A 14,337-nucleotide genomic window follows, 5' to 3' on the forward strand; every position below is an offset into this window, starting at 1 on the left:
GTGGTGGAATGTAACTAGGCACATTTAATTTGTACTAACTGGGCACAAATTATTTCTACTTTACTGAGTATTTTACTTCTACTCCACAGCCACTTCATCTCGTAGGCAAATTGTAACTGCTGTAATTTGTTTGGTATTTAATTTCAGTTATTGCTCATATATGCTTATTATTCAATGCATGTCAAAGTTGGGCCGGAAGTGCCATTGTTTTGGCTAATGCGAACCCTTTATATGGCCGTCTGGTGTCGGGTAGACATAGGTGCACACCTGTCACTTGACAAATGTTTTGTATTATATTTTCTTTAATTTATGATGTGCTGTATTATGTTTATGCCATGTTAGTCTAAGCTTTTGTGTTTGTTACCAGTTCAACGGTTTCAATAAATCCAGCAGTATGCAGAACAACTGACTCATTTTTTTTAGTTGAGCTGAGGGAGTGATACAAATGATGATCTTAATTGTTTGAAAACTTTAGATATAGCTACTTTGTAGATTTTGATTATTAGCTCTGATCAGATAGTCAATCTCACTTCGGTTATTTTCAAATTGCCAAAGTGAGCTTGTAGCTCTGACATTTAAAAATAACTTTAATACATGTGAAATGGGTCCTTCTGAGTACTTTTTACTTGTATTTTGATGCAATTACTTTTACTCAAGTAAATTTTGATGACTGAACTCTTACTCTTAGTATTTCTACAATCTGGTTGGTACTTTTACTTGGTAGTCAAACATGTGAGTACTTTTTCCACCACTTTATAGGAGCAGGAGTCATCTTTCATGATACAGAATGTGGTGGAGCAGTAATTGCTCAGACACTTGGGCCCATAGACCAGAGCCAGGGGGACATCGGTCACTGTCAATTCTATTCAACCCTATACTGTAGTTAACTTGTTTCTCAAACCTTTTAATGTTAAGTCCATAGACTCGGCTGCCGCATGATGTTTTAGCCTGGCTAATAAGCCAGACCGAATCAGCCGTTGGCAAAATATAATTGCCTGCCAGGGTGTAATTTGATTCTGGCTTATTAGTCAAAGTTGGTGTGACTATATATTGTCAATGACTTCCATGAGAGGGGGGGGGAGAGGTGGTGGAGTTAGTTGCTTTAGCAGACATTTTGAGGGTCCAATGGAGAATTGCTGAAGTTGTAAAGGAGAAGGTTTCCATATCCAAGAACAACAGATCATACCGGGCATGATTCAGACCCTACATAGTGTTTGAAGTTCACATTGACAAAGGAATGAGTATTCTCCAGCTCTTTAGTTAAGACACTGAGGTCTCACTTGGCATTTTCTGAAACTTGGCAGCCCTGCCTTTGGAGTTTGGAGTGGAACGTAGGAAAGAACTTGACGTTGTTGATGTTCAAGGTTTATATGTATTGTCATGTCTTGTGTACAGCTGCATGAAGATACAAATTTGTTCAGCCCCTTGGATATTCTATCTGCATTAATGACAGTTGCAGTAATCGACAAGGGGGTTTCTTGTGCATCAGCAGCAGTACACCAGTGTTGCCAGTAGATGTCAATGTGAATCCACACATGAAAACAAGTATGCTTTATGCCATGGTGTTGTCCACTCACAGTTAACAGTTTTTGTATTGAGTTGTGCTTGAAATGTACTGTAATTCTGCAATCAATCAAAGCGAATAGCCCCTCATTTGTAAAATAAATGTAAGCCTATATATAAAATAAATTATTATTTAAGATAATGTTTCTCACTGTTGAGCTATTTTCATGTTTGGATGACACTATTAAAGGATGGAACCATGTAGACCTAGAATGCCAGTGATCATTTAATTAACTTCGTAAATGTTCAATCATGTGAAATACTGTACAAACTGTATGAAACAACAAGAGCCATTTAGTCCAATAATTAAATGGCAGAGGTTGGACAAAATGTTATTACGGTATTTTATTTCACCTTTCTGACAGGACATTAGGTCTACTAGCCAAGCATTAGTTTTTAATGCAAAACTAATGCTTGGAATCGATTCAGAATCATGAAAACCCCCTAGTTTAACACGTCACATGCTATTTAAAGCATAATGCAATTTAGAAAATTATATGTTATATAATTATATTTACATAATTATATGTAAATATAATATGTTATCAATAGGGACAAGGCAAATGTAGGATATTAGCAGTGAGCAGATTACGGAAGATTTTTTTTTATCCTGGCTAGTAGGCCCTAATGTCCTGTCAGAATCAGTCTTTTTTTTTAACTGAAAAGTTAGTTTGACATTTAAACCGACCAATCAACGAGCAGCGACAGCCGACAGCCCAACAGTCAACCAATCAATGACGGACGAGGGGCGGGCCGCGCCGCCGCGGGGACGAGCACGCGTAGGGGGCGGCGCTGCAGATAAAAAGCCGAGTCGCACGGTCTCAACTTTCAGATGCATTGAATCCTAAACAGAGACAGTCGCATCTACCAACCTGCTTAAAGGGTAAGACCACTTTTTTTGAGGTTTGGGTTGTGTAGTTACTTTGCCATGATGCAACTCCAAATGTGGACAAGAAATAAGAAATAACTGCTCCAGTGATTAGAAATTGATAATTCAAAATATGCTCCTCATTGACTTACATTGTAGCTAAAACAGCTCTCAAAGTCACTCTTTTAGTACGTAAACAAACAGAAACAAAGTTGATTCAGACAATATAGAGCATCACCAAAACTCATGCGGTTTTATTTTTTCATAAAAATGTTATCTTCCTGTTGATTTGTCCATTTTATTGGGAAGAAAACCCGGACTGGATCCGTGGATCCGGATCCAGATCTTCAAATAGTAAAATCAACAGGAATCTAACATTTTTATGAAAAAATAAAACCGCATGAGTTTTGGTGATGCTCTATATTGTCTGAATCAACTTTGTTTGTGTTTGTATACGTACTAAAAGAGTGCCTTTGAGAGCTGTTTGAGCTACAATGCAAGTCAATGAGGAGCATATTTTGAATTGTCAATTTCTAATCACTGGAGCAGTATTTTTTTATTTCTTGTCCACATTTGGAGTAGCATCATGGCAAAGTAACTACACAACCCAAACCTCAAAAAAAGTGGTCTTACCCTTTAACAGCATCATTACCAGTTACCACCACCTGCTCAACAGCCACAGACATCACTTGCCTACCACCATTACACACAGTTACATGTCATAGAGGATACATCGAACCACGAAAGGAACCAGTGTTTATTGATTTTCCTGACTTCAACAGTGAGTTTTTTTCCCCGAATTACTCGTACGTTGGGCTTGGGAACGGGTAAGGGCCGCGGAACGGTCTGTTACCGTTGCCTGTCGGTATCGTTCCGTTGATAACGTCTGTAGTTGTGTTTTTTAAAATACGTTTGTAAGTTGTGCTGTCTGTATCGTCGTTGCGTCGATAACGTCTGTAGTTGTGTTTTTCAAATACGTTTGTTAGCATTTGGGCTGTATTGTCGTGTCGGTATCGTCAACGTCTGTAGTTGTGTTTTTCAAATACGTTTGTAAGCATCTGGGCTGTATCGTGTTGCGTCTATAAGTCTGTAGTTTTGTTTTTCAAATACGTTTGGATTGTAAGTTTTTGGGTTTTGGTATCATCGTTGCCTCGATAACGTCTGTAATTGTGATTTTCATAAACGTTTGAAAGCATTTAGGCTCTCGGTAGCCGTTGTAGCCTAGCTAGGCCACAACTACTATCACAGAGGGCAATTGTTTTTTGCACCGTCAGGTTCCCGTCTTAATTATTACCGTTGTACTGTGTTTAAAACTTAAGTTAGTTAGGCTGCCTACATTTAAAAGTTAACTCAAATTGTGGCTCGGCCATTACATTTTGAATCAAACTAACATAGCGGCAGTCACAGACCTAAGCTAACTACTTGTAGCATAAATAATACTCATTGTTAGATCTGTTTTTTTTTTTACATTTCTCTTTCACAGGTGTATCAGCCTTGTTCAGCTCTCTCTCTCTCCACAGGCAGAGCAGAACCTCTCTCTCTCCACAGGCAGAGCAGAACCTCTCTCTCTCCACAGGCAGAGCAGAACCTCTCTCTCTCTCTCTCTCTCTCTCTCTCCCCCCTCCACAGAATGGAGCAGTATCGCATCAGGTTGATCAACGAGCCGGCTGTCTCTGGACGTGCAGGTAAGTTCAGGGCTCGTTCCAGAAGGGAGGTAGACGTCCGCGTGGACAACCTGGTGAACCGAGCCCTGACCGCTGACGACTTGGCCACCATCACAGCGTGTGTCCCTGAACTGTACCGCCAGTTCAACAAGGTAAGTGACGTTTCCTCACTAGTAGTAGTTGAGAAGCAGCTGCTCAGACTTCCGAAGGATGTCACACCCGTTGTTGAGGAGAGACCCTGTGCATGCTACTTTGACCAGCGTACTAAGGAGTGGAGGCCGGTGCTTCCTTGGTATGACCCTTGTAGAAAGCAGTGGGTACCAGCTTTTATCCGTAAAGTCGCCCGGTGTTGCTGTAAGCGCTATGTCCCCAGTACTAAGACGTGGGTGCTAGTCCGCCCTCCCACGCCCCCAAAAGCCGTGGTGACTACCCAGAGCAACGTTCTCTTCCAGGAGTTCTCTGGTTCCCTGGTGACTCCGTCCCACCCTGACACCCTAACGCCCCCCTTCAGGTGTTGGAACGCCCGCTGTGGCAGCCGTTATGACCTCGTGGAGGTGAACGGTCAGCAGCTGGCCAGAGTCATCTCTGGTGTCTCCGCCACATGGGAGCTGGGCGGAAGGCCAGTCCAAAAGCAGTGGAGAGTGACTGTCTATAGGTCAGACGGACAGATGCAGCTGTCCGTGTTCTGTAGCTTCCCTGAAACGGTACGGAGGCGTATCGTCTTTAGTGACGGGGCAGAAGTGACTGAAGAGGGGGGGCTGAAGGGGAAGACCGATGTCGATGGTCGCATCGACAGAGGCCCTCCTCGAAGCAAGACGGGTCTAAGACTGTAACTCAGACAGACCTGGGGTGCGCTGGTCATTGTAGCAGCTGCATGCACAGGGTCTTTCCTTTCCTACGGGGGTGCATCAAGTTGATCAAGGAGCCGTCTATCTCTGGACGTGCAGCTAAGTTGAGGGCCAGACATTTATTTCATACCTTACACATGGAATTGTGTGGATTAATACGGAATGCTTTTAGTAGTACTTCATGAGAGGATTGACCAGGTAAGTGACCTTTCCTAGACGACAAGCAGCTCTTAAGGACCTGGTACAGGTTGGTTTGGTGCCTTTTCAGCAGGAAGTGGATCTTGGAGGCATTCCATGTTCCTCCACGTGCTAGGCCTCACAGAGAAACTTGACACTGTCTCTCTACTTTACTGCGTGTCTTCCCCCCCAATCTCTCTCCCGTTTCCTGTCAGCCTACTGTCTGTCCCTTCAAAAAAACAATAAAAGGCGTAAGCCGCAAAAAAATATCTTAAAAAATAAAGACAACTAATAAATAAAACTCCCTCTCTCCACAGAGCAGAAGAATGGAGCAGTATTGCATCAACAAAAAAAGTAATGTCTGTATGTTTGCCTGTCTGTTTTCTGCACTAACTATGTCTAGTTTGTCCACAGGTTTCTACTGATGGAGTCGTCACCAGTCAGTTGGCCTCGCGTCTGGCGGGCTAGCTTGAGGTGCCCTTCAACCCTGTCCCTGTGATGGTCACTGGCCTTTGGCGTCTTGCGGAGCCAGGCTCTAGGTTGCATTTTGCGCCTGAGCGTTTAGAAACGTCTGTCTATGGGGCGTCTGGGTGTGGTAAGAGGTAAAGTACTCTCCCACCACTGCAGCATTAACTGCGGTGCCTCCAACTTGGCCTGGCGCTCCATCAAACACAATTGGCCGTGTTTACGGGTGGGAACTTAATCTGGCGATGGATCAAGTGACCGTCTCTTTTGCTGCACTGCAGAAGCTACTTGCAAGTGTGTATGGGAGGATGCACACAGTAGTTTATACCTCCCCAGCTGTGGGGGTGGTGGTGCCAGCAACAGTGACTCAAGGACACTTGGGGCAATTGGGAATTGGCGATGACTAAATTGGGTTCTCCTTCCATGGATTGTCGCCTTGACGTGGCGGAGGAGCTTATGTATTTCTTACCCAGAGAGCAGGTCATGGCAGTTACATGCCGGACAGCTCAAACGGTAAGAGATCAACTAAGGACAATCCCTAGATAGAACAAACCTGTGTTACAGAAATCATCACAAGGGTATCCGAGACGCCACTGTGGAGCATGCTAGGAGGTGTGGTGGCGGTGGGAGATCTCTACAACACACTGAGCAGGGACCCCAGGTAAATCACAACTGGGCACTGTTAACCCATTCTGACCTGAGATCAGATTCTAACGCACAGAAGAATGGTGGTTCTTTAACGCATTTTGACCTGAGATCAGATTCTAAAAATGTCTTAAGTCCTGACAGTTTAAAAAAATAGCAGACCTACAAGCTCGTAGCGCGACACTCGGTGGCGTGCTACGAGCTTGTAAGTCTGCTATTTTTCAATAGCTAAATCATAACATAATACTAACACCAAAAGGGGTTCCTGCCCAGAATGGGTTAAAAGTGTCATTTTAGATTATTGCATTGGATATGGGCAGATGTAAAAGCTCATATCTGCCATTTGTGAACATTTTTGACAAATCTTGAAGATTTGTCGTCTGCGGCCAAATGCATATCAATTTGAGAAACTACTGATTTAGAAGAGATTTGTAGAATCGGTTGCTATTGGGTTAATGAGAAGACGGTCACACTAAATTAGTAAAAATGTCGAGATGGTTTGGTAACTGATCAATAAAAGTTGTATAAAATGGGGGTCCGTGGCTGAATGCTCATCAAACTGGAAATTTAAAAGGTTGAGAATCGCTGTTCTAAATTAAATGTCAGGTCGAACTACTAGTATTGACTATGCACTGAATGATTTGACTTGAGGCATGACACTGATGAAATGTATTGAGCCAGTATATTGAACCACAACATCTGTGCAGGTGGATGAGGAGCAGTTCACTACAACAGCCGCAGTGGGAAGGAGGGAGCCAAGCTGATGTGTGGAGGAGGCGTGGCCATCCAGCCCACCGTGTTTGGAGACGTCCATGACAACATGACCATCGCTGGGGACGAGGATGCCATGATCCAGTGTGGAATCAGGACAGACATTTTTATTTCATACCTTACACATATAGAATAATACAGAATGCTTTTATTAGTACTTTCATGAGAGGATTACAGTTTGTGTAAAGTTTAAGCACTTGAACTTCTATGATAGAATTTGATTGTATTTGAACCCATTTTGGGTGGGAACCCCATTTGGTGTTGGCATTATGTTATGCTTTAGCCGTTGAAAAATAGCAGATCTACAAGCTCATAGCGCGCCACCGAGTGCTACGAGCTTGTAGGTCTGCTATTCTTTTTAAATCGAAGAACGACTGACATAGAAACATAGCTTTATCAGAAAGCTGTCAGGATGTAGAAGACATTTTTAGAATCTGATCTCAGGTCACCACCTCAAACTTAGTCTCGTTATAGCTTAATGGCTTGACTTAAAAGCTATATTTAGACCTGAGGATGATTCTACAAATGCCTTCTAAATCCTGACAGTTTTCTGAAAAACCCATGTCAGTGGTTCTCAAACTATCTCATGTTGAGGACCTCCAGAATTATCTGTATTTGGCCGCTGACCCCCATCTGGAAATTATGTAGTTCCAGGGACACCCCCAGAAGCAAAGGTTTGAATTAAAAACGTTTGCTCTGAAAGCACATATAGTCAAAGATTTGTGCCACATTTTCACGATTTTTCAAAAATGGCAGATCTACAAGCTCATATTGCGGCAGATCTGCTATTTTTTCAATAGCTAAAGTATAACCTAATGCTTAAAACACCAAAAGGGGTTCCCGTCCAAAATGGGTTAATGGGAAATCCTCTGTCAATTTCTTCAAGAGTGTGTACACACTGTACACTGAGGCACCAGACACATAAGGGTCTATTCATTGGGTACCTAAACGAAATCATTTAAAATAAATCACACCCGTGTGAAGTGATGGGCGCTCTTATCATTATACATCAGCTCATGAACAACTGAATTTATGTGATTGGTTAGCTGATTTGCTAGTCTACATATGATGTAAATTTTCCCTTCATTGGCAATGGCATTTAATTTTTGTTGCCACACATTTGTCATATTTGAGGCACACACGACCTAATTTATCCTTTCATTGAACTGAATATGTGCTTGGTTAGCCGATTTGCTCGTCTAGTTATGGTGGTTAAAAAAAGGTTCACTGGAGAATTAATTGCTCAAGTTGTAAAGGAGGTTTCCAGATCCAAGAACGACAGATCATACCAGGCATGATTCACAGACCCTACATAGTGTTTGAAGTTCACATTGACAAAGGAATGAGTATTCTCCAGCTCTTTAGTAGGCCTAAACTAAAAAAGAAAGTATGTCCAACTCTGCTTGGGAGTGATACATGTAATATGCATGTATAGGCTAATAATGCAGTGTATGCATCTAAGACTACGTGGCAACAATGTTCTATTTAAAGAGAAGGTATGGGGAATGGGGATTGTGTTGTTTTTAGTTGATGTAGCCTATACTTGGGGTCATGTTTCATGTCCATGTCCATCAGCTGCAAACATATTCTATTTCTATGTTCTCACTAGAGCAGTGGTTTTCAACCAGTGGTCCAGGGACCACTTGAGGAGATAAAAAGTGTTTTCTCTTCATAGCCAAAATATTGCAATGGAATAATTAACTGTTCACTGTTGAAGTAATACTATAGGAATATAATCTATCTAACTACATTGTTTCTATAGAATATGAATATGAAGTATGCAAAGGTACATTTTAGATTAATTGTAAGCAGTGAACACCTCCCAGTTACTTCAAGTTCATGTCACAGTACGTGGATCGCTGTATGGCGTGCCATCCTGAGGATAAAGCATGCGACTAGTATATGTTAACTATTTTATGTCAGACTTTGGACAAATAAATAACAGAGGTTGAATGATGAAGGTTAATATTGGGGGAAGAGGTCATGCGTCATATTCTTGGCATCTGATGGCATCCGATATGCAAGCTTGTGCATCAGATGTACATTCATATTGTGTGTGTGTGTGTGTGTGTGTGTGTGTGTGTGTGTGTGTGTGTGTGCGGCCCCAGTGATAGGTGAGGTAGGTGTGGTCGGCCTGGTTGGAGGTGGGTGAGTGGGTGGCACAGGGTGGAGTTGACAGTGGTTGGTGAGTGGTGATTGGTTGTCTTCTGCTTGGTCAAACCTCAGTTGTTCCAACTCCATTTCTGGTCAATTCAGAATGACTGAGACTTTTTTAAAGTAATCGCTTCTAGAAAATAACAGAAGACATATATAACGCAGTAACACATTAGTGTCTGCTGTGTTGTTTTTCGATGTGTACACTGTAATTTTATAGAGGTATCTCTTCCTTCCGTAAGCTTCCTTGGTTTGGTTTGTATTGTCGTTCATGGGCATGTCCTTCACATGCATAGCATGTAGGGCATAACCGGCCAAAGATGAAGAGGGCGAAATGGTCATCTAAGGTCATCACTACACGCAATCGTGGAGTGTGTGGCTTAGAGGGCCAAGGCCACAAACAACATGGGGTGCTGGCATGGTCATCTAAGGTCATCACTACATGCAAGCGTTGAAGTGTGGAGTGTGCGGCATAGATGGCCATGGCACAAAATGACGTTTGGGGTGCCAGTGTGGTCATCTAAGGTCATTACTGCACACAAGCGTGACAAGCCTCGAGTATGCGGCACCCCAAAGATCATCATTTGGGGTGCCAGCATTTTTCTTTCCCCCTGAAAAATAAAGCATTTTGTGGTTTCTGCCCGACAGCAGAGATATATTTAGGAAAGGCAAAACTGCTGCATGCAAATTAACGTCATTACAATCAACTTGAAACACACACAAGCAATTTTTTCAGTGCAGTACGTGACATTTTATTGTGGCATAAAAAAACGAAAACAACCCTGCTATCATTATAATGTGGCAGATTTATTTATAATTTATATAAATACGTATAGTTTAACAACAAACATAATACATTCTTTTTGGAAAAAGGAAGACATGAAGAAACCAAAGCAAGAGCAAAATTAAAAAAAATAATATATATATATATATATATATATATATATATATATAGTCAGTACTCTCAGCACCAACACCCTTCTCCTTCCTGCCTTGCCTCTCAGGGTTTCACCCAGCTTTCACAAAAAAGTGCCCCTCGGGGCACGGGTCTCCATCAGGGCAGGTCAGGTTGTGGCCTCCTGGTGGCGCTATAATAGGCCAATGTGAAAAGGGGCGCCATTTCTCCTCACGCCTTGGATGGCAATTGGATGATTTGAGGCATTTTGTTTCAAAAGAGTTCAAAAGATCCACCTGTTAACAGGCAAATGTGAAAATGGTGGGACGTCTGTGAAAGATTTCACGTAAATTGCACGCTGCGTTCATGATTTGAGGCTTTTTGTTCAAATCGGGCCGATCCTGCACATTTTGAAAGCCACTGTTGGGCATTGCAATATGCATTGCAATATGCAATATCGGACAGATCTGTCTTGATCACATGACTATAGAGATACTGTGTAATGATATGCGGGATTTTTGCACAAAATATGGAGGAGTAATATAAAAAAAGGCCAGCGGACGGACACACGCGCACACACACAGACACAGGAGTGCAAAACATACTCTCTCCCCTTGCCTTCGGCCTGGTGGAGACAATGATTGCAATACAGCACCCAAATATACCCCAGAGTTATTTACACTGCCCAGAATACAAAGGAGCATCATTTTAAGACCAGAGAATGGCCTCATGAGGGCAGTATATGTACATCCACTGTTTGTCAGATGCCTGCATGTAGAAGGACTAGAATGTGTGTGGATGTTGGGATATGACGAGATAATGACTTTTACATTCGAGTGCTGATATACTGGCATAAATCTGATTTACTTTCACCTTGGATGGTATCAAATGCATATTAACATGTTAAATTGTCAATTGAGTTTCTAGTAGGCCTATAGTATTTATAATATGCACAATACATATTTAGTATTACAAAATAACATGATGGTAGTAGCAATTATACAAAAAGAACAGCTTAATTTAAACAATGCAAAGACAATGAAACGATGATAATAAAATGCAATTAAATAATGCTGATGCATATAGCCTATACAGAACAGCAGTCAGTTTCCTTTCTCTTCTTATCTCGGTACCCTCCTCGTTTTCCTAAAGAACAGATTAAAAATCGCAACTCGTATGGTTTTAGTGCCGATTCCATAGAGCAGCGGATTGGTAACTGCCGGTATTATGATGAAATATATAGAGAGCATTATCATCACTTCTGCAGGTGTGTGCCTCATCTCAAATCGACTCTGTAAAACCTCGCACAACGTGCCGACGGTATAATTTGCGATAGACACTAAATGTGGTACGCAGGTTTTAAGAGCCTTCACTTGAGAGTCTTTCGATAAGTTCACGCACACTCTGAGAATACGTACGTAGGAAAAAAGAACCATTACCACCTGAGGAGCCATGAGGAACAAAAGGGTGACGAGGCCTAGGATACTAATGTGAGAAGTATTGGAACATGCGTTTTTGACCAGTTCAAAGTTCACACAGTGTAATTTATGTATGAACCTGCCGCAGAATTTCAGCTTTAAAGTTAAGGTGAAATAGAAAAGGAAAATGAGACATGGGTATAGCCATGCCAATGCTACAAGTTTGCATACCCTTGACACAGACATGATGGTGTGATAATGTAGTGGGTTACATATGGCAACGTATCTGTCATAACCCATAACTGCTAAAATACAAAATTCAATACATGCATATGTGTGTAAAGAATAAATCTGAGTCAGACAGCCTTTCAGAGAAATTTCGTGAGTCTCGGATGTGAGCAGACTCATAGTTGTGGGCAACAATGCAGTACCACCATATATTTCATTAATAGCTAAATTACATATGAACAGATTCATGGGTTGACGCAGTTCTTCATGTTTGTATATCACATAAATCAGGAGCACGTTCAGAATGATAATCATGATGTACAGCAGGAGAAATATGGTGAACTGTACATGTTTGTAGTTTTCCATGACAGCATAAGCAGTCATCGTGAATGACGTTACCGTGTTATTTTCCATGCCTGCATGGGTTCAATTCTGAAAATGAATTAAATACAAGTTATTACATGAAATACGTACATTTTGACAGTGAGATAGCTAAGGCTACAATATCAGGAAGGACTCAATAATTGCATAGCCTGATGTAAACAAGAAGTGGTTTATCCAGATTTTGTATTGACCTGCACATCGTTTGAACTATACTACAAACTGTGAATACAAATTTCAATCAATAAATCAATAGCCTTTGAGTGTTACATTAGGACAAAATAAAGATGAATTAATCAATAAGCAATAGAACATTTAACAGTCTTCGTATTGAGTTGTGCTTGAAATGTACTGTAATTCTGCAAACTTATAATAAATATTTCAATCAATCAATTATTGTGTATTTCAGTCAAGGCTATATTTTAGTAAACTATAGAACTACCAAAATGACAAACATTCACATTAACTATTTCAAAACCTAACCATAATGGAGTTTATAGTATATCTCACTGATGGTCAACCCTCCTCTCCATGTGGTCATCTCGGCCAGAGTTGACCTTTTTAATACTTCCTATGGCTGAGGAGTGGAAGGTTGACGTCAATGGCCCAAGTGAGTATTTCATCATTACAGAATGTTTGTTTTGTTGTAGTTACGGTTAGACATTAATACCCAAGTGTGATACTTAACCAATAATGCACAAGAGGGAGTCTTATTGCATGAAATATTGCTACTATAGCGCCGGCCTACTCGAACCTGCAGTTCAGGTGACATCATCGGGGATGGAGATGTGGAGACCCAGATGTCATAGTAAATGTGACCTGCTGTCGCAGTCCATATATGGAGATCCCTGATGGCGGTTTCTGACATACCGTATATCCATATATGGACATCACATGATGTTCTCAACAGGCCCGAAAATTAAGGCCCGGCCCTACCTGGGCCCTCATCAAACCCTGTACACAAGAGAATGTCCCCGCTACCACCCTTAGATCTCCATATATACTGTATGTTGATCTGACCTCATCAAACCCTGTACACTCAAGACATGCTCCTTATATGGCCAGTTCACTATAGGAAAGATCAAGCATCAGACAGACATAAGAACATTTAAGATGGTTTATTGGATAGACGTGCACGGAGTATGGTTGTTTATTTTGCAGACCGCGGCCATCTTGCCATCAGAGTTTGGAAGCACTCGTTTTCAGTAAAGCAACGTCCTGCTGCCTCCTGCGTTATGTGCTAATTCAAAACAGGTGGTACACAGGGCCGTTGAGTGATATCTAACGAGCAACTCCAGCAAGGACACAAAGTAGCTCATAACATGTATACAGTGGACTTTTATGAAACAAACATTTTTGAGGATAGAAAGAGAATAATTCAAGCTTTCCGTATACAGCTGCAATGTTGGTGAGTTTGAGTCAGTTTGACGTTGTTTAATACAATCAGATAGGACTTTTCTGTTTGGATGAATGGGCTGCCAAGTTGCACCTAGGTAGCACCTTGCCATTACCTTATGGTAAGATGTCTGCATATGGAGAAGGCTCGTCGCATGCGAAGCATATGGGACGTGCGGCATAAACGGCCACGGCATAGAAAGACATGGGGCAACTGCCTGTCATAATTTCACCCCCCCTCCCTATCTAAGTATTGGACAGTATTAAGATGTTGATATGCATTTTGTATTGATCTTTATAGGGCCCCTAATCACACGACACGAGTGTCTATTTCAAACACAAAGTGTTTTTTGACTGGGGGGGGGGGGGGGGGGGGGGCATGTTTTTACGGCAGGGACTGCCTGTCATAATTTCACCCCCCTCCGTATCTAAGTATTGGACAGTATTAAGATGTTGATACCGGTATATTAATATTGTATTCATCTTTAGGGCCCCTAATCACACGAGTGTCTATTTCAAACACAAAGTGTTTTTTGACGGCACTTTCAGTAGCAGTTCTTGACCAGCCTACAGGTAAACTGGTAATCTATACCAGGGGTTCTCAACCTGTGGGTCGCGACCCCTCGGGGGTCGCCAAATTATTTTTGGGGGGGTCCCCAAATAAAATTAAATAAAATGAATGGCTATAGAAAATGGAAATGAAGAGTTTACATATAGTACACATAGTACATGCATACACCTTCCCTAATGATTATATCTGGTTTTCGGTATATATTCATGGTGTATTGTCTCTATATATATTAAGGTTATTGTAGCAGTCAATTTATATTAGGGGGCGGGGCGGGGGTCCCGAGACATTGCCAAA

At 41.7% G+C, this 14,337-nt stretch overlaps 1 protein-coding gene across 1 annotated transcript; it reads right to left on the bottom strand.

Annotated features, from left to right (window-relative positions):
• Positions 1 to 11,171: 11,171 nt before the first annotated feature.
• On the bottom strand, positions 11,172 to 12,110 carry LOC308327491 (olfactory receptor 51I1-like; the record flags this gene model as incomplete). The annotated part of the gene is made up of 1 exon (XM_080781012.1): positions 11,172 to 12,110. One exon carries the CDS (start codon positions 12,108 to 12,110, stop codon positions 11,172 to 11,174), a length of 939 nt encoding a protein of 312 aa, XP_080637138.1.
• Between the last annotated feature and the right edge of the window lie 2,227 nt (positions 12,111 to 14,337).

This window comes from Protomyctophum bolini (genome assembly GCF_963924005.1).
Source record: "Protomyctophum bolini genome assembly, chromosome: 13".
NCBI lineage: Eukaryota > Metazoa > Chordata > Actinopteri > Myctophiformes > Myctophidae > Protomyctophum > Protomyctophum bolini.